The following is a 21896-nucleotide window of genomic DNA, read 5'->3' as shown; positions in this document are numbered from 1 at the left end:
AAGCCATGGGAAAAAGCATTACCCCAGACACCTGTACTGCACCCACCTCTCTCAGCAAACGCCAAGCGAAGGTCTTCAACGCAAATATAATCTTTAAAAAAAAACAGAAGAAAGTGCCAAGTGCCACTTTGAATGAGGGCATCTTCTATTTTCCTCTTGAAGCTAGTGCTTTTTGATGAGTAATTTGGTACAGGATGCCAGCAACTGGCTTTTGTCTTCTCAGAGTCAGTTTTCAAATCCAGCTCAAGTCAAGCACATGAATTAAAGTTCTTTTAAGTCCCAATAAGAGTACAGCACAGGGAAAATAAACAGACTTTTCTAGGGAGAAACTAAATAAAAATATATGATGATTGTAAAAGGAAAATAAATCCAATATACCACCAGTTTCCCACCCGGGACCTGGAGAGCTAATCTCTCCAGGTTTTATAGATGTTTTCAATCAGTAAATAACATGACTAGGGAGATACAGTGAACTCAGTGTTTTTCAATCAGGAGTCCAGGACCCCTGTGAGTTCCTGTGCAGGGAATCACAAGGAACAAATGCTAACCTCAGGTCTAGCAGTGTGTAAAATTACCACTCTCATACAGCAGATCTGCTCTGGATGAGTACAGATGATAACCTGATCTGATTTATATTTCATAGTAGTATTATTTATAATAATCCTCGGCTGTTCTTATGTTCCGTATACATATACATATTTCTGTAGAAAGTAGGGAAAAAGGGCTTGTCTTTCTTCCAAATAGGACGAACTCCACTGAACACAATTTTTTTAAGGAGAGATTTCTTTCCAGGCAGAGTTTTTTCCTGCTCCTCTAAGAGAGCAGGAAGGCCGACTACTAGGGAAAAAGATGAAGTCACACCTAGTGAGAAGCCCTTCTCTGTCTCCTTTGTTGATAAATAACCTATTTCCTCATCCTGTTGACCCAGTATCTGCTGTTTTTCATTGCAGCTGAGCTCTCTATTATTTAGTTAATCTAATCTCTTAAATGGATTAATAATTTTCTTAATTTATGATTGTCATCATTTCATTTGCTTGTTTTAAGCAGCTGGCACTAGGTTAGGATTTCTGACTGGTGTCCCACCCAGGGTATATCCTGCACTGCGCTGGCTGCATGCCAGGATGGGCACCAGCTTACCAGTGACCCGGAATTGGATGAAGCAGTTAGGAAATGGATGGATGGGTTATGAATTCTGAGTGGCTTTTAGGAAAGCAACAGTTTTAAAAAGCTGCACAACAATAATGCCCAATTGAATACATTTTAACAAACAACTGTTTTTCAAAAGTGGTGCTGCAACATTTTTGGAAGTGCTCTGCAGGCTTTTTAAAAAGTGTCAGTCAAACTGTTCTTCGCATTATAATTTCAAAAGAAGAACATCGCTTGCCAAGCACAGCACATTTTTTAAATGACAAGTTAAAAAAATATTTCTTGGCATAAGGCAAAATGGTTTCCATTCAACGATTTTCCTGTCAAGTGTCCTTTATGAAACACCAATCATTTTGTCATATCAATATTACAGTTTATAATAAAAAAGAAGATATATCCCTTCTCATTACACAGTATGTCTTCTTACCAAATTACAATTCATATATTCTTCTAAATCATATTCACATATTCTTCCTAATGGACTATTTAGTCTTTCCTACACAACACAACATGAAATTCTTTTATGTAAAACAAAAGAGATCCAATCTTTTTTCATTCTTCCTTTTCAAAATTTTTCATTCTTGTGTTTTTAGTCCACAGCTGAACAAGCAAGGTCTTACCTGCAGGGCTTAATCTGTTTCTTCACTTGGAAACCTACAGAGACTCCAGCCTATACTTGAACATCAAAAGTACATTTTGACAGACGAGAATAATGTTTGCAAATGAGACGAGGCCTATCTAGCTCGTGGTTTGGTTTAGGGCAGATAATCAACCTATATCCCATCCAGCCACTTCTTGGAAGACGTTGGAATATTGGCTTCAGCAATATGGCTTGGCTGATTGTTACAGACTCCCACAACTTTTTGTGTGATGCAGCATGCCCTGCAATCTGTTATAAAGCTGGCCTAAATCAACACTGTCCTAAGATTATCGATTATAACCAGGCTCCAGGATTGAAGCTCATCAGGACCTTGAGCATGTATCACTTCTTTTAACATTTCCATTAACATTAATTTCCAATTCAAGTTCAAAGAACAGACGTTTCCTGTAACAAATGTCGTTTTTGGCGACATCTACTGGAGACATGCACTAGTGCACTCTTACTTGCAGGAAATTTTAATCTCATGGTTTTGGATGTACCCTGTAGAGTGCCATGGCCTTTGGTTTTAGCAAACCTAGAATAACAAGGTTTACCTGCTCTCATGAAACCAGACATCAAATTAATGAGTTCTAAAGGCTAATTTTAGCTTCTTTTCAATGTTTTAAAGAGCATTAAAAACATACCTTTATTAGTAAGTTTGAATTCATTCCTTTTGTGTATAATGATATATACATTCTGAACAGGTCCATTTGTTGAACTTTATGTTTTCAGGTCATTTTGGATGACAAAAATCTTAAAATAACAACACTGGGAACTTATCTATCATTAACATTTGTGTTTCTTAAAAATGTTTTCTTAACAGTGACTCTTCCTTTTTAAATTTAGCATAGATTGTACAGGGAAGCACCAAAATAAACATAGAATCTTGAAGAGGGAGATTTGGAATAAATATATTAATATGTAATAGGTTTCAATAATATATGAATTTCACAAGTTTTAGAAAAAGGATCTCCAGGTCCTACAGTATATATGTGAGCCACAGAAACATTACATTTTGTTCTGAGCTCCGAGTACCTTAATTTAACTCTTTAAACTCATTAAACAAATTAACATCATAATTAAAAAGCATGTCACATTTTAAGCAGTTACTTTGATATTTCATAAGGTAACTTGATATTTCCAGCTGATTAAGGGTTGAAAGCTATAAGAAATAGATTAATAATAATCCCCTAATTAGTCCAGATTATATATCATATGCTCTTGTTAAATGTGGAATTTAAATCAAGAGTAGTCATGTTAAAATCAGACAATGCACTTCATTCAGAATTTATTTTCATGTATGACAACAGAAATGTTCGATTTCCATGCTATGAAAAGAATACTGGTGCTCTGGAAAGTATTTAAAAAAGATTGTTTTTATTAATTCTGGGTCTGAAAGGTATCTTGTATCAGACAAGTAAAAAGAAAGGACTTAATACCTGAAGCATTCAAAACACTGAAAGGTACTGACAGAAGGTACAGTAAATAGATTACATCCCGATCAACAATAACACACTACCCCAGTGACAGAAATGACATTTAGAGGTGGAGCATTTAGATCTGAGGAAAGGAAGCTTTCTTTACACAAAGAATGGTGGGTGTCTGAAAAAATCTGTTCAATCCCAATGTTCAGACACTTCTGTGGGATCTGCCAATGATCGCCTCTCACGTTATTTAATATGTTCCTAACCTGGAGCTCAGAGGGTTAGGCAAGCAGCAGTAATATCAACGACCCTTGGTTTACATGGTTCCTGAGTATTTAATAAAGCTAATTAAGTTTCTAAATTGCCACAAACACTGTCTTTGTTTAAGAGGCAGGATTGGTATTCACTGGGGATCAAAGATCATTAACTTTATTTCATACAGTATCATATAAAGAGGGTCGTGTACCCCTGTCTTCTTCGGCTTCACTTCGACAGCCTTAAGAAAAAGTGTGTCTGGGTTTCGGCAACACCACAGCCAGATGTGGTTTTGTTTACGTCCACTTCCTGAGGTGTGGAGGAAACCCAGTCTGGTTTCATTACAAGCGACTTAAAAAAGCATTAAATAGTCCTGTCTATGAAATGTGATTGGGGTCAAAAAAATCAATTAATGGTACAAGCAACCAGAAAAATGCCTCAGGTTGGGTATGAGTCTGAGGAGGCTGGTAGGTATAGGGTAGAGAGAGCTCGAAAACATGAGCAAATTCCTTTAAAGAGACTGTCAAAATGACTCCCTGGGGGCCCTGAGACTTTCACTTGGCAGCTTCAAAGAAAAATAAATTATTGAAATTGCGCCCATTGCTTCCAGCTAAAGTCAATTATGATTAGAACGGGAAGAGTGAGACATGGACAAAACATGGACATCTAGAGGACTGTGGGGGAGAAAACTAAAAATTTAAATATTCAGTTCTGGTTAGTGAAAATAAATACAGCAACCGATGACAGGAATACCGATCTCCACATGTAAGATTACAAATAAGTGCAATGCCTTCATATATCAACTGTGAGTCAGCATGCAATAATCCAGTAATTGTCTTGCATTTTAAATATTTTTTAAACTTCTTTAGATAAATTCTTTAAAGTTTTGTAGCAACCCATGCAGTCTATTGCAAAAATAATTGTGTTGCTCCTGACTTCAAAAGCTCCCGCAGAAACTCATTTGCCAAAACCTGCTCAAGCAAAACAACTTCAAAGCAGTACCATTAAGGTAGATTAGAATAGGTTGAGAAGCCAAAACATTGAGTTTCATATTCTATTGAGAATTACACACTTGTGCGCACGAACGTCAGCTTCAGCCTGCGATGCTATCACCACCTCCATCACCACTCATTTTACTAAACTCCATCTCTAGCAAGTCTAATTTTAATCAAATTTAAGCCAACTGCCTGTTTATTTAATAATGTTTAACACATTATCTTGCACAGGATCACTATTCTTTACCAGTTAGCTTTGGATTTGTTTTTCTGAAAAGTATACATATTGTACGTATTTTTCTAGCATTTAAAGTGTAAAATGTAAGTTTTCCTGCCTCACAGCTTTTTGACATCATACTGTAGCTCAATTTGCATTCAGCCTAAGATACAGCCTAACATCACTCAGCACTTAAAACACTGGGTGATTTTATTTTTCATTAGGTATGAAACAAAAGTACAGAGAGAACAAAATTATTAATGGAAAGATAAAAACCAAATACTTGAAAGAAATGTTTGGGAATAAAATGGCATGAATCTTCAAAAAATCGTTCAACTTCAGCTTCTACTAGTGCACTGCAGTCTAGTCTAAGGCTGAGCCTGAGGTAAAGACCGAGCTGAAGTTTGTCAAACGCATTCTGGATTTTTGAGTCTAATCCTCTCAAAGTTGACTTTGTTCCAGGCAAAAGAAAGCCAGTTGTTTTGACCCATCTGTTGATATCTTTATAAAATACACTGTTTAGACTTGTGATTTGCCTGGAGTGCTCTTTCCTGAGTCTGTCTCAGCTACACACTTTTTGTAATGGAATGAGAGAAAAAATGGATTCTCCCTCTTTCAAATCTATTCACAGTCAATTGAAAGTCGTGCAGCCAGAATTAGAATGCAGTTTTGTGTGGTGGTTTGTGGGCTGCAGTGACAACACGTTTATTTAGTTGCAGCTCCCTGTGTAGTGGCTAGATTGTGGAACACACCCTGGTCATTTGAGACGGGGAATATTTTTAGGATTTGCCCAGGAATCCAAAACTGTGGGAAGCTGCCACTTTTAAAACCTAGTGAGACTGGGAATATAAAATAAATGTCACAAAAACGGCTACAAAATACAAAATAAGTTTTGGACACCCTGACCAGTTTAACTGGTGACTGGAATCATATGAAACTGCATTTACATTTATTCCATATAATATCACAATATTTATATTTGTATTCTTCTATTAGAAAAAACACCATTCTGTCAAGAAAGAAGATGCCACTTTTGTATTCCTGTAACATTCCTTTCTTAGAATTATTTTGAAAGTGCCAATAAAACTATCTTGTGTATTACAGATTGGGAAGTCTGTGATCCAAGCAAAAATTTTGGAAGAGATACGGAATTCCAGCAATTGACTTGACAGCCATGAGAAAACTTGGTTAGGCCAAATCCAAGAAAACATAAGTTTTTGTCAACAGCAGTTTTTGCTGCCCCTCACTTCCAAGAATTTTCAAATTGTTTCATCTAAAATTTGTTAATCTTCCAAGCAAAATTAAACACTCTCAAATACAGTAGAGAAACAATTTGTTAACCCCAGAGGCTGGTCTGTATCCTCACATATAGAGACAAAATGTACAGTGTTTAGATCTTCATGAAAGCTTAAATAAAAAATGAAGGTGACCTGAATAACTGTATAACACTCAGAACTCTAAGATATATTTGTATTACTTAACAGTAAATATGCTTGTGTGAATAAGTATGTGAAGCCTTAGATTAGCCTTAGTCAAGGCTGCTCTTTGAACTGTTCTGGCTCAGTTATTTCTCTGGTTTAGATGGTTCAGTAATTCTTCACCTCTGTTCTCCACCTTATTTGCTGCTGCTTCTGTTAGTTATGATGAGAGTCCCGTTCCATATTTAAGACACTTCAGGATCATTTGCCATATAAATGCTAAATATAAATTAAATAATACAATACATTTATATTAACAATAATGATGATGGTGATATGTAAAAAGAACAGGAAAGGATTTAATTTAGAATTTGAAGGCATCAGAACTGCAATCCGTCATCAGAACACATATGACCACCAGACTGCATGTAATTTTGGGGGTTTACAAAGTAAAAGAAATTGTTGAGTACATACTTAAAGGCTTTTGGAAGGAATAACAAGAAACCCCAAAACTGAGGACAGAAAGCAGTGCTGTGCTATGAGGTTTTGACTGTTAGCTTCCCTACTTTCTTCATCAATGTTCTGGAGACGTAGGAGTGGAATGAAAAAATATACATTTTTCCTTCTTGTGATCTCTCAGGAGCTTCAAATTTAAAATCCAATGATTAAAGTCTGACATTTTCTGAGTCACCGGAAAGAAACAGTACAGGTGCTGGCATTTGATAACTGGCAACCAGGTAACATTTAATTTTTAAGAGAAAGATATTCACAATAGCAGAGGGAGCAAAGAAATTATTCATATTTTAAATGTGAAGTGAATGCATATTGTCAGCTGGACCACTTTGATTTTCTGCAGGTTGCTGGCACATGGTTTAAAAATTCCTGGCATGCCTTCCAATCTCAATATGGTCATAAAAATTATAATATGGTGAAACCTTATTCAAAGCCACACAACATTCATTTCTTACAGGAAGAACTTGTGTTTTTTTGGTCAACCAATAGAAGACTTTTCCAGAGAACGTTGATAGTTTCTGGTGCCCAGAGTGAGATGGCACTGAAACCATCATCTGTCCCTGCCTAAAAGGATGCCAAACTCATCACATTTTGTCATCACATTCTTGAAACTTGTTATCCTCCATTAAAGACCCAAGGACCCACTAGAATCTGTCTTGAAGAGTCTACAAGAACAAAGTAAAATATTTTTAAAAGAAAGTTCAAAACACTAGCTATTGAGAAAGACAGAGAAAAAACAGGATCTCTGATCTTTAAAAATCCTACAGGGATATGGATACCATTTTGAATATGGAGTTAATGGACTCTGTTTCTTGGTCTGAGCAGATTTGAAGCCAGGGTTTCCTTGGTTCAGACTATAAAATCATGCTCTGTATCTTGCCAAGAACCTGCGAGTCTGTAGTAACATGAGAGAGAGCTGCTTCAAAGCCTCCATCAAGACAGCCCTGGAGACCACATGTGTCTGTCAGGGTTAGCCTTGGTGTTCATAGGACCGGGCTGTAGTGCAGATAGAAGGGGATTTGCCACCAAATGTGCAAATTTTGGGAGATTTTTTTGCAGTGCAAAAATGCAGAATTGAAATAAACCAGTTGATTAACAACTGGTTTCCAAAACAGAGAGGTATCATGCAGCTGAGAACGTGGCCTTCATGAGTTTTTTCCTGTCAATATACAACTATTCCTAAAACAAAAAAATAAACTCTTTAACACTATAAAACTGAGACTTACTGTACATATCTGTTATAAAACTATCTGTGATAAAACAGAGTACACATGAATACATCCCTAGGCCAGTGCCTTTGAATCAAGCTCCCAGCAATGCCTTTTAACTGTTTGTATTAGGAAAACACAGACTGCCACAGAAACTCCTTTTTAAATAGGACAGTCAATCTCGATAAAGGCTTTACTACTGAAATGACCAATTCTTTCTCATGACACCTGTTGGTCAAAAAATGCTAGTAGATAAAAAAAGTGTCCAATCTAAATAGGCCTTTAAATTAGATAATTAAGCAAAGGGACATTTTGTAAATGTGCCCGGTTTCCTTTGAGAGGCCAAGCAAGGAAGGTGACTTTTCTCTCCTCCCCTCTCTCTACATTTTTAATTCTACAAATTAGAGGATGTTTGTTAACTTTAATAAGCAAAACGACTGCGGGGCACTTTGTGGATCCCCAGCTTTATTACTGGAATGATTTATATGCCTTTTTTATGTTGATTAAAAACATCTCCTTGGGCTTCTGATTTATGAGAAAAGAGAGTAAGGAGGCGGGGGTGGGGGAGGGGACAACAAGCGCAGAATGACATCATGCTTTCAGTTGTAGCCACCAGCGGGACTGAAGTCAATGTGGTGGCAGGGTGTTGTATTCGTGTGTGTGCTGTCTGAATAAAGGGGAGACGATTCACTGGCAGAGTACAGCTCATTAATGTCTCAATTACACAGTGATGTGGCTGAAGGAGGGCATGGTGATGCGGTGATCAGTTCTTATAGAAAAGGGGCCTGCAGGTTGTGCAGGACAGTGACTGAGTTTCAGAACTCAGGAGGTTGTACTGGTGACTGATCAGTGCTGACTCTCTGACAGCAGTGTGGCTTATTAGAGACAAAAAGTTACTATGACCTAGTATCTTGTGCACAGGGCCTGTTCTCCTATAGTTGCTAGTAATGAGAGTCAAGAGTCAGTGCAGTCTAATAGTTACAACTGACTGACTGGAAGGGACGTTGTATAGTGAACAGAGTTAAGGGCCTGGGAGATAGCGTGGCAGATCTTACTGAAGCAAAAGTATTTTCGTATTTTACAGTGAGGCATTCAACAGGCAAATCAAACTCAAGAAAGAATACACACTGACAGACCTGGCATTAATAGATCACCATGCACAGACAATCTATCACATATCGACAAGAGGGCTCCAGAGAAAATGGACAGATAGAGATATTGGCAAAATGAACAGCCCACTATGAAGGTCCAACACTGCAATTTAAACAGCTTGCGAATAAGGAGAGAGTGGACTGTCTTGACAGAAAGATAAACGTCTGGACAGATAAATATGGATTGATAAAAGACAATCATAGAGATAGACATCAGTCACGCCTGAGTGCTGCTCCAAGCGCTGCCAAAAAACCTGAACGTGGGCTGAATTTATTACCTTTGTGCCCCCTTTGGAGATTTGTGCCAACAACAGGTTTTATGAGGCCCAGATTCTCCTCATTAAAACTCAGCACACTATTGTACCCATAAAACACAGAAAAACACTTAGGCAGTCAGCCAAGCGAATTCAAGAATAGGACAAACTCTAGTAAAAGCCACTCATCTATAGCTTCCTTGACCTGAACTCTTATCTGTTTTTTTCCCCCCAAGAGTATATGGTTTTCCTTAAACACAGCATGGGAGGTTTTCTGGAAATGTTTCTCTGTTATTGAGTATAATTTCAAAGGTAACTTGAGAGCATATTCCATCTCACTGTCGCAACACAAGTAGCCAATAGGAAGAAGGTCTACCTTTGGCCTCGCAGCCAATCAGGAGCAGCGACAGCAGCAGGGACACCAGTGGCAGTAAGGCTGGCATCCGGAGGTGACGGCGTGGCAGCATGCTTGGCGTTGACCTTTGACCTGGCTGGAGAGCCAAGGCCCCACAATGGAAAGCTGGGGGGCTTCAAACAGGACGTCTTGCCAATCTATAGAGAAGCAAACAAAAATGAAAACGTTAGCGAAACAAAACATTTCTGATCTTAACCAGGCTAAGGAAAAAAGACTCATTATACTATCTGTTGATGAAAACATTAAGACCACAGACTCCTTCACAAGTTCCTTTTGTGAATTAACACTATCAAGCTGATCCTGTGTCAAATACAGGGCACTATAAACCATTTTTTCTGCCGTGGTTATAAGGCGATTGACAGCACAGTGGTGCACTGTGGCCCAGGGCTCAATCCCTGAGGTGCCATCTGCGTGGAGTTTGCATGTTCTCCCAATGTACCTTGAGCTCCATTCTCCCACTGTGGTCCAAAAACATGCTGGTAGCGTAATTGTCTTGTGGGAAAATGGGCTCTGGTGTGAGTGTGTGTGTGCCCTGCAATGCACTGTTGTCCTGTCCAGGGTGTACACTGCCTTGTGCCTGTTGGACAATTTGTTTATAACTTCTTGTGATATTTTTTTGAGACATCCTCAGAAGTAGCACCTTCTCTCCTCCATCACTGTTTAGATGCTGCCTGTGTATTTCCTACAGTAACCAAGTTAAATTACCCTTTGCAGCTCTTCTTTTGCTAGGATTCATGAGTGAAGTTTCCAGTGCTATTAATTGCCTTAACAATCAATTTTTCCCTTATGAAAAATTAAAGACCTTGTGCAGAATGTGTGTGCAAACAAAGTATAGGCCCTTATATTGGATTTCACATTGAGTTCTGTGAGTATTCATTTCAAAACGTTGTTTGTAAAGGGTTTCATCTGCTGAATTACAAGCACCTATCAGACAAGATGCTGTTCTGCTGTTCTTTTAAGAAAAGACAAGTAGTAGTAGTAGCTGAAGACAAGTAGTCTTTTAAAACTGAACCAAATTTCTACATCTACAGTACAATGCAATCAATCTAACAAATACTCTAGCATTTTAGATGACGAGACTTGACCAACAGGTTTATTTAACTAGAAACATCTGACAAAAAGCCAGATGAAATCAACTGGTGGAGTTCTGTTATTTCAGACTTTTTACTTAAAAAGAAAGTTTAAATAAGCAGCTCAATGGCTCAAGTGTTTTTGAGGCAGGGAAATCATTGCCCACTTCATGTCCTGCCCTCAGCTCAGTTGTTTTGTACACATGGTTAGTGTGGAATCCACACTGACGCACTTCTTGCTTAATCATGCAATTTCTATACATTATTAAAAACAATCACTGTAGGCATCCAACTGTTCTCACAAAAGTCATAGTGGGTGTTGCCTAAGAGCTAGCAATGTTCACTAGTGTTTCAGTTACTTTCCCATTTTTAGGAAGTTCTTTACACAAAGGGTTGTAAGAGTGTGGAACATGTTACCTAGCCATATTGTTAAAACTGACACTGTGGTGTTCTTCAAGAGATCCTTGGATCAATTACCTAGATCAAACAGTCTACATGGACCAAATGAGCTCCTCTCATTAGTTACCATTCCTATGTTTTGAAACTCCAAAAGAAGCTGTGCTTGCTTTAGCAATGTCAGTTTACCGGTGACTTACATACCAGTGCTTTTGTGATAGTTGGTACAGTACACTACAGACCTTGTGAATGACCTCACACATTAGCACAAACTGGTCTCTATGGTCATGCTCCTAGTCCTCTTCTATAACCAACAGTACCAGTTTCTTGATACAAGGAACCATCCATGACTAATACTTTAACATTGTAACATGCTGATACAATATATTATTGGGAAACATTTGCTTTTTTCACAAAAAGTATTAATCTGTAATGTGTAACTTGCATCATACACCTTCTTTTTCCTTTGTGTCCATTATAACTAGAGATCCAAAATGCAAGAAAGGACAATCAAGAAGGAAAAATACCTTTTACATAGCCCAGGAGTAAGAACAAGAGAAGTCAATATCACAGCTTCATTGAATCTAGAACATTTCCATTCATTAGCTGTTATGCTGCTTATTAGAAGAAATTTCCACACAAACATCTAATTTAAATAATGAGATCCAATAGATCTCTTGGAGGTGTAAGATATGTAAGGAACACTAATCTCCTGATAAGGTTAATTTTCTATTGAGTTGAGTGATGACATTTTTGCTATGATTATAACCTTTTACTAATGTGGCTTCTGTCTAGTGTTTGTACACAGAAATGAACAGCCTGCATTCAGGCCTTGTCTCACATTAACATTAAATCACAGGAAAAAATGCAATGATAATTTAGACTCGTTTTACCAACAGTGGCTTTATGGTGATTGCAGACTGAATAAGACCTGTACTGTACTTCCAATGACATTTAAAAGCTCAAGGAATCCCACAGTGTAGAAGATTAGGGCTGAAGGTCCGAAAGGTTTTTGGACAGTGAGTTGGGCTACAGATTTGACACGAAGTGCTGCTGCATTATTGTTTGTAAAGCCATTTAGCTGAAACTCACTTCGCCACTGCAGGGGAATCGGAGATGGCTCTGGTAAGATCGCACTGTAATGAGAAACAGTTTTGTCTTTCTGGATGCAATTAGTCAGGAGATAGCTTCACTGAGGTGAGGCCCCCTCTCACACAGCTATGCCTTCTAGATGGTAACGTGCAAGTTCCACAAACAAACAAAAGTAAAAGAACACGCAATGCTTTATTTCCAGCTAATTAAAAAACAGCACCAGGGAGCTGGCCTGAGTAAGTTCAATATGCTTAAATTCTTTGGTAAAAAAAGGTAGAAATCCAGCAGAAAGCAAAAAGAGCAGCTCAAGTGTAAAGACGAATTCTAACCTTTCCAGAGTGCCAAACTCTTTCTAATGGAAAATAAGTAATCCACTCGATTCCAATGGAAACAAAACAACTAAAATCCTCTAGAAGGTGCAACATATACAAATACACAAATAAAGCAAAAAACGGAAAATTCCTGTTGTCTTTTTTTAGTTTTTGGTTTACTCTTTTAGTCAAAGGAAGTCTCCTCCCTATCTTTATCCCATCATTTATTTTCAGTGACTCCACAGGCTGCTTCAGCTTCACAACACAGTTCAAGTGTTTCAAATTTATGGCCCCTTTTTTCGTACTCCACAACAGGGCTCTTTTGTATGTGCTTGCAAACTGCAAATGAATTACCAAATTTGAAGGAATACAATAATAGACTGATGGCTAACAAACTCTAGCAACAGCTTTTTCCAACTTTTCAAGCCACCGTACTTCTGAGAAATCACGCTGTACACATCTCTGCCACTTTGTCCGTTTGTATTCATTGCTTCATGTCAAAGCAGGATACTATTAAAGGTTTTCTAAGGGGAAAAACTGAAAACTTTCCTTGGATCAATAAGCTTCTAGCAATCAACTGAGCACAACGGGATAAAATTACCTCCTATGGTAACCTTCTTAGGTATTTTTAAAAGAAAATGTGGTGAAAGCCACATCTATTTTTTTTGCAAAGAATATGCAGTGCACAACTATGTGTTTACCCACACACATCCGGAACAAGAACTGTCGGGCTGAACATATTGCTTTTTTTAGGGTGAAGAAAAAGAGTCTCGCCATCAAACCTCAATCCCTTCCCTGCATCCAATTTTGATTCCAGGGAAGTTACAAGTTCTCCCACCCAGTCACTCCCAGACAATAAAGGAATGTCAATCTTCTGGTCTGTGAATTTAAGAAACAGGGAGAAAACTTGATTTTTTCTGGCTCCTCCACAGAAAGTACAGTAACCATTCACACTACAGCAGCACTGCAAGTCAACATCTACTTCAGTAAGACAAGATAAGATCCTTTTATTGGCCATATACAATTTTTTGTATTAGGAATTTGTCTTTCTGCATACCCCAGCTTGCTCTCCATGAGACACACAGACAGGGAGAGAAGCTGGGGGTCAGAGCGCAGGGTCAGCCATTGTACAGCGCCCCTGGAGCAGTTGGGGTCAAGGGCCTTGCTCAGGGGCCCAACAGAGTAGGATTCCTCTGCCGCCTGCGGGATACGAACTGGCAACCTTCCAGCCACAGGCGCAGATCCTGTAGATTTACTAACAGAGCCACCACACCGCCCATGATTTATGACATATTATGACTATTATTCTATTGTTATTTTTTTTTTATTTCCAGTCGTTTCCTCCTGATCGATTTGATTCATCTTTACATTTTGCTCTCCAAAGACAAATAATTTATTAAAATTCATGAGATTGGAAGACCCTGGGGTTAAGCAATGGCATTGTTTGTAAATGAACCAAAAACAACAAGTAACACTTTTTGCTTATTTATGATGCCTTTTTCCTTTTCTGTCACATATCTAGGTCTAACCCTGAAATTCATTATCAATTCTTCACAAAAAGCTAAGTTCCATTTTACCAATGTGCTGCTCAGGTTATGTTGTGAGCTATAGTCATTAATTCTTGCCACTGTTGAATGAGCAAAGCACCATAACCATTAAATAACAGCATGCAAATGTATTTCATTTTGCTTGGATGCGTTACTAATAGTTCAGTTAAGTTCACTTCAAGCTGTTACAGGTGGAAGGTCCGCCTGTTCATATTGTTCCTATAAGCCCGTTGATTTTCCACTTCTGTACCTTAAATCAGCTGGTACCAGACACATCAACTCACATAGATCCCAGATTGGATAAATATGGTGCATTCTGGGTTTCATTTCCAAATTCACTGCTACACAAATACAGATCCAGACATTGAAACCTGTCTTCTCTAAGCAACCTGTAGTTCACTGATGAAAAGGCTGTAGGGTGCAGCTGAATAAACTCTGTTTTATATAAATAAAAGAGGCAGGTATAGACAAAGTCATACAGTAAATTAAACAGAATTAAAAGGTAGAGTATAAACAATTTAAGACAGAATTTGAAAGTGCCGACTGACTTGCAAGATTTGATATGAGCTCGGAGACCACTGCACAGCCTTGGAGCTACAGAACAGTTATCTGAGCCTTGTTTTGGGACCTGAAGGAAGGTCATGGTCTGAAGAGCACTTATGAAGACAGGAGCCAACCTCTTCAATTACTTAACACTGGGCAGGAGTGTTGTGAATTTTATTCTGATCTCCAAAAGAAGCCAGTGCAAGGAAGCCAAAACAGGAGAAAAGTGTTCAAACATAAAATCTGAGAAGCTAAGTTCCGAACATGGTGCAACTTGAAAAAAGAACACTTTTCAATATCCCAGCAAGCACTGCATTACAACAGTCAAGCCTGGAAAATACTAAGGCATGCATTAGCTTGTCTGCATCAGATTGGGAGACAGAAATTGCATTCAAGCAGACTAGGCAGCTGGATCCATCCTAATAGCATCAGTTTGATCAGATTATTTAAAATGAGTCCCTTGCTTAAAATGGCTTGATCACTTTAAAGTACAAAAATGTTTGCTCTCCTCTGCCTGGCTAGTGCAATGACTATCTCAAGTAATTGTACACACTTAACGTGGTCTACCATTAATCTTTCTGAAAGCACCTAACCTTAGTCCTAAACGAGTGTGTACATTGAAGTATTTAAAGAATGAACATTGTTTTATTAAAGCAGATTGTTGTCGGTGAATTGTTTGAAACCTCTGGGAATGCATAATACACATCTAATGCTTTTAGGACAGACTTGTGTACTTTGAAAAGAGTGCATAGAAAAAACAAAAAGAAAGGAGGTTTCATATTCAAGCTGTCATATATAAATGTCACTTTTTTCACATACAGGGATATGTACTTTCTGTACCTCAGCATTTTCTGCATTGTATGTCATACTTTACTCCTTCAGGTTATCAGTTGCACCCTTGCTACATGCCTTTGAAAAGCAGCTCCTGTTCCAGTTAGCATGTAACAAATACTCTTGACTCTTGTGAATTGTAAATGAATGAATTTTTAGATTCAGGTGTAGATAAAGTATTTTCAACACTGGCCTGTCAATGAGCAACTCATCATCTAAAAACAGACAACAAAAGCTGCTGTTTTGGGAGTGCTTTTGCACTGCACTGTAATCACCTTGTACCCTTATCATAAAGCCATTCTTCAACATCCACCAGTGCTGTGACTGGCAAAAATTCCAATTTGAGAAATCAAAATGGCATGAAGGCAGACGGAAACCTGCTAAAAATATCATCAGACTTGCCAGCAACATTTTCTTTCATGTTTCTTCCTTTGCTTTTTTGTCCATACACACATACTTGAAAAAGTAAGCTTGCATTGCAGATCACTGGGACAGAATTGCATGAATTTGCATATATCTGCTGGAGAATTATGTAGATGAGAAAGCCTGCTTGCCCGTCACCCTCTCTCTCCCCCATTAACCTGGTCCTCTGAGACCACGATGATCGGACAGGTGCTGAAGAGCAGCTAATCGGCTAGATTTCCAAAGCTCACAGTGTAATCTGTACAAATACAGAAGGGAAGTAAAGAAGGGAAATAAAAAGATAGAAAACAAAAACAGAGGAAGCTGAAGAACTTTCACTGTGACCGCTTCTGAGGCCTGGTGCAGTTTCTGACATGAGACTAGCTCTATTTATCACAGCATTAACTAGTTTTACTTCACAAACGTACAAATTCTTATTTTAATTCTAACTAGAAAGTAAGAAAAGGAAGGGAGAAAAAAGGGAGCATTTAAAACTTTTAAACAAATGTCTTGGGTCTGCTTAAAAGCACCTGGAGACTGATACCAGTAATGACCAGGGCTTTGGACTCATAACTGGAGGGTTGTGGTTCAGAACCCCAGTGGGACCCGGAGTGAGGTACTTCACCCAGATTGCTCCAATACAATTCCCAGCCGTATCAAGAGGTGAAAATGTTAGTCAATTTCAATAAGAGTATCACATAAATTAATGATAATACTATATTGCACAGAACCTATTGTTAGTTCAGGTGGGTAGCTGCATCAGCATGCGTAGGCTGCAAAGGAACAAGTAATAGGTTTATTCCATGCTGAAAAAAAGAAGAAAGAGAACACAACGTTTCGGCCGTGGAGCCTTCTTCAGGTGTCATGAAGAAGGCCTGAAGAAGGCTCACACCTGAAGAAGGCTCCACGGCTGAAACGTGTTCTCTTTCTTCTTTTTTTCAGCATGGAATAAACCTATTACTTGTTCCTTTGGAACCTATTGTTAGGTTGATTATGTATTTTCTGACACCTGAAGAAGGCTCCACGGCCGAAACTTTGTGTTTTCTTTCTTTCTTTTGTTTTTTTCAGCATGCAATAAACCTATTACTTGTCCCTTTGCAGCCTACGCATGCTGACGCAGCTACCCACCTGAACTATGTATTTTTATGCTTTATGCTGCATATTGGCTACCCGACCTTACACCACCATACAGTGAAAGATCTTCAATCACTCTGCAGCACCAAGACAAAACTGGTTCTGTTCTTACCAATCTCTTATCCACATCCCTCTGCTCCTCATTATCTTTACTTCTCCTCTCCACGGCTTGGCCATCTCTCCCTTCTGACAATATCTCAGGCTGAGCTAAAGAGTAAGTTATTATATCCCCACCACGGGAACTATCAGTCAAATGTATTGGTGCCAGTGGGATTCTGGGCTCTCCCAATACATTAGCACTAGTGAAGGAAACTTCATACTAATGCCCACACACTCAAAAGCTACACAGTCCTGTGAACAGACACACAGGAAATGTACACACACAGCCACAATTCCAGACCTTTTCGCAGAAAGGAAAGGCAGCTTGGCAGCTTATAGCTTTTGTTACTGGGGCTCGGGTTCAAATCCAGTTTCTTTCTCAGCTTCAGAGAACGCCAGTGGCATTATCACATTCAGACAGAATATTAAACAGAAATAGTTCAGGTTCAAAAGTTCTTATTGGTTTAAATATAAACATTTCATGTAACAGTTGTATCAGATGCAATCACAACTTGTAATCTGGCACATGCATCTAACACATGAAAAGTTGAATGACAGCATTGAACTGCTGACATTGCAGGCCTTGACCTCTACCAAAGACTGCAAGAGGTTCATATTTCTGAAACAACTTTCATTCCTTGAGTGATCATCACAGTGTATCTGAGGGATGTCTGTTTAATTATGTTTCCACCCACTGACAGAATATAAGAGTAAATCTGTCTTTATTACAGTTTGTGTGCTCTGCCATTGGCTGTTGGTTACTTTTTTTAAAGGGCGTATATATTTATCTAAATGGCTTTGGAGCAGAAATAATGAATCACCTATTTCTAAATTCTTCACGGTTCCTGAAAATAATCAATGAAGAGGTTTTTCAATATGCCTGAAGAGGATTGCTGCTCCTGTGTTATAGACATCTGTTTAAGGGATGCCAAACTTTTCTCTTTATTCCAAAAAGTAATCACTTATTTCATTTATTTAATTGGTTTATGCCAACACTCTGAAACTGCTAGTTATAAGCACCAACCTATTATTAACAGAATAGTCAACTTGGCAATACTAGAGTGCTAATATTTTTATTCTTCTCACAAGAAGATAATACACAGCACAATGGTGAAAAATGCAGATTGGCAGTATCTTTGTTTCCAAACACTATTCTTGAGTCAATATTGTATGGAGAGATGCGAAATTCAAGCTTTTCAAATTCATTAGTAGAATTTGTACCAAACTGCCAGAAGCCTGTATAAAATTGCCATGACTCTAGGTGCTGTACAGCAGTTCCCATTATCCAGAATGAGGAATATTACTTGAGACAATCAAGCCACCTATAAGGGGAAAAATGGCTTCGCTTTCCTCTGTGCATGGAGCTGCTATAATGGTCGCATGTTAGCATGGCTGTCATAATGATAAGCATCTCCATTAAGCCAACAAGCATACGCTGTCTCTCAGTGATTCAATTGCTAGGAGAAAAAATATCTGCAAGGAAATCAAGATTGTTTAAAATTGGAAAGAAACATCAGAGCAAATATATGGTGCTTAAGTGTTGCTCATAAGCATTCATTGCAAAAACTGTACACAGATTTTTTAGATAAACAAAAGATTATACCTTGAGCAACAAGTAAAGATTTTTCTACTTTGCCACCTTTCTTCTAAATTCTATTATAGACATTGAAAGCATGTGTATGGTTACATAAGAGATGAGTCCCTTTGTCCAATTTTGACATTCAATTACTATAGATGTTTGATGTCAGAATCTCTTTCAGCTACTTTTTAAAGCACCCCAAAGAATCAGCTTCACAAACATGACAAGTCTGATTCTGGTTTATTAATAATAGGGGATTCACTATAGAAGACAAATATATAGTAACCAAGCTAATTGAATGTATCACCCAGGATTTTACAGTAGAAGACATCAACACGCATTATGTTATAGAACGAGTTTTAAATGACTCTGCTCATAATTTCAACTTTGAACAATTTGTGATGAACTTCTTTCTGCTTATTTTGCTTATTTTGCTCACAGGAAAGAAGGAGAATTTATTCTTTGGATTCTCTCAAAAAAATCCCATGCATGCAAAAAACTCACTTCTGTTTAGGATATCTTCTGCAAACCACAAATTTCCCTGCTCCTAGCTGGGAGGGCTACTGGAAGAGATTGGATCTTTGAAACGAAGACAATTATACTGCCACTCACCCAGACTGACAGCGGTACTGTGAAATTTCATTAACTCTCAATTCCATCAGCTGTTTTTATTCTACAGAAACTGTTTCTAGGTCAGAAAACGCAGTGCATTGCACAGACTCATGTATATGCATTCAACCAGACATCAAGGCTGTTCTCATTCACTTGAAAAGAATAAATACACAAATAAATAGCTAGGTATTTGTTTAAGAAAACTGACACAATGCTGAATTGCTGATATTTTCATTTTGATATTTGTAAGCATGTACTGTCCAATTTAATTTTTCTCCCTTAATTGCTCAAAGTAAATTATACCCATTTCCCTCTTGAAGTTTGAGCCTTTGTATCAATTAGTCACAACTCAAAAAGCAAAAGAATGTGATCAATCAACATTTTCTATTCAGGTTCCAAACCATAATCCAAGGTCTCTGGATGCCCCCGGTTTCATGTTACTGGTTATGCAAGAGCACCTCTTTAATTTAGCCCGTCTTAAACCCCCCACTCTGAATTCTATTGCTGAATGAAAAATTACGGCACACTAACCAAACCTTTATTTCTTCTAAGAAGACCTGGCCCACCTCTGTATGTTTGTATTTGATTGCGACTATTGTCTTGTCCTTTCCCCATGTGTACTTTCAGCTTTGGACCAGCCAAAGAAATCACCTCCTCTGATGGCCACACCCATCACGCCAGCAAGGGAAGAATGAGGACTTTCCTCGAACACCCGCATGTGAGAGCCACTTGCCATTTCACACACTGTAAGCCACAAGGAGCTGCAGAGGATGGTTCGTGTTGATCAGATGCCACCACCACACTACTAACCAAAAACTCACTTCTGTTTAGGATATCTTCTGCAAACCACACATTTCCCTGCTCCTAGCTGGGAGGGCTACTGGAAGAGATTGGATCTTTGAAACGAAGAAGTAGCCTGCCAAACTCAAGCCCACCACTGGAAAACCCACTCACAGATGGGAAATGACATTGCCCACTGGTGAACTTGCACTCTGAACAAATTACTTTGCTGAAGGCCAACAGGCGAGCGCCGCATGGTTCGGACTGTCTGCAGGCTGTCAAATACTCCTACCATGCCGATAACTGCGATGCCTTTCTGGCAGAAACTTTGTGAAAGGTCAATTTAACTCCAAAATCCCTGGGAACAATATCTCGTTCATACAAATGGAAAAAACACATTAAGGAACAAAAAAGCCTTTCGAAAAATGACACTTGCTTTTAAGGGTGTTTTTTCCAGCCACTGCTCTGTACCTTGACACATTAAGATTAACAGAACACATTCTATTAATTCTGCTTCCTAAAATATGTAATAGATTGTGTCACAGAAGCCTTGGAATTCACAGCATTAGCATTGTCCTTCATTCAAAAACATGAAAAACTTGTGTAGGCTAGAAATGTGCCAGAAAGATGTTAGATTTTGTTTAAAACCTTGTTTTCATGTTAATTCCATTTTTTAAAGAAAAGAAAGTAATTCTTTGGAGTAAAAAGCCTGCAACAATTTTATACTGCAAAATAAGACTGAAATTACCTTTTAGACAAGTATCCATCCCTCATAGACAAGGAAGCCATCTCATTTCTCATCCAAGCAATTATTTGAAACAATTAATTACCCATTTGAAACTTATTTGAAAGCTTTCCAAGTCAAAACTTGATTGTTTGCAGGTAGAATACTGAAAACACGCAAAACTGGATTCCATATGCTCCATAATACATCTTAGCAATACAAAACTGTTTTTGACCACCTCATAGTTTCTCCTCAGGGTGAGCAAATTAACTCAGACCTTGCAAGCCCGAAAATTTACCATGTCAAAAGTTTGGGGTGGTGTTCAGTTTGAAGATGTACAAACAAACTGTCTCACAAATGACTCAATGAGTAATGGTGCTCATTAGAAAAGCAGGTTGTGCCCTATAACCTACACGTCACCAGTTGAAATAACCAGATGTGAAAATTTGCTGAGCACCATCACAGCTGGGTGGGCTTGAGTCAACCTCAGCACCCTTGGCTTTCTGTGCAGTAAGAACACCTGTGCTTCGCCAGATGCAAATTTCAGAGAAAATGCAGTCGAGCAGCTGAACACAGTGGATATCCACTGTTGAGCAGGAACAGGAAACAGTGTCAGCAAAATAAATATCTCATTTGAATTTCACAGTTCGGCCTTAATTTCCATGAATATGTGAAAGACAAGGAACATTTAAAAGGGATAATGATAACGTTAAAGGTTTTGCTAAGATCTGTGTTTTGCCAAAATCTTACGTTGAGAACTCTTCACAGTGAAAAGTGTTATTCTGCTTATTATAAATGGGGATATTAATTTAAAAGCTTTTAAGTCCAAAAGAAATGGGCTGGAGGCAACATAGTGGCCCGGGTTCAATTCTGATGGCGCACCTTTGGGGGTTTTGGCTGGCTGCTCGTGTTTCCTCCGACCCCACTGACTTTTAGGGTGGCAATTCAGTAGCAACCTGATCGCAACACATCTCAGTATCTGAGCAAAACGGAGCTTGATCACCACCGGAGCGGAAGACCTCTAAGGAAAGTGTAGGACGCTGCTCTAAGTGGTGTTCGTTCATCAGCAGGAGGCCCTCTTTCATCGCTACCTGAATTTTCAAATCAATGCCCCAGTGTGATGAGTGGGACACTGACTGT

The 21896-nt window shown here is 38.5% G+C and overlaps 1 protein-coding gene across 1 annotated transcript in view; it reads right to left on the bottom strand.

The window, feature by feature from the left end:
- LOC148814047 (receptor-type tyrosine-protein phosphatase S-like) overlaps positions 1-21896 on the bottom strand; it is a 320468-nt gene that overhangs the window by 178812 nt on the left and 119760 nt on the right. Inside the window, exon 3 of the mRNA XM_088907841.1 lies at positions 9598-9773. Coding sequence (XP_088763967.1) covers positions 9598-9688 — 91 coding nt within the window. The 5' untranslated portion in view covers positions 9689-9773. The remainder of the gene's footprint in view (positions 1-9597; positions 9774-21896) is intronic.

The sequence above is a fragment of the Atractosteus spatula genome, chromosome 28 (assembly GCF_055471065.1).
Source record: "Atractosteus spatula isolate fAtrSpa1 chromosome 28, fAtrSpa1.hap1, whole genome shotgun sequence".
Taxonomy (NCBI): domain Eukaryota; kingdom Metazoa; phylum Chordata; class Actinopteri; order Semionotiformes; family Lepisosteidae; genus Atractosteus; species Atractosteus spatula.
Note: the sequence above shows the minus strand (reverse complement) of the source record. Positions and strands in the feature narration are given on the sequence as shown.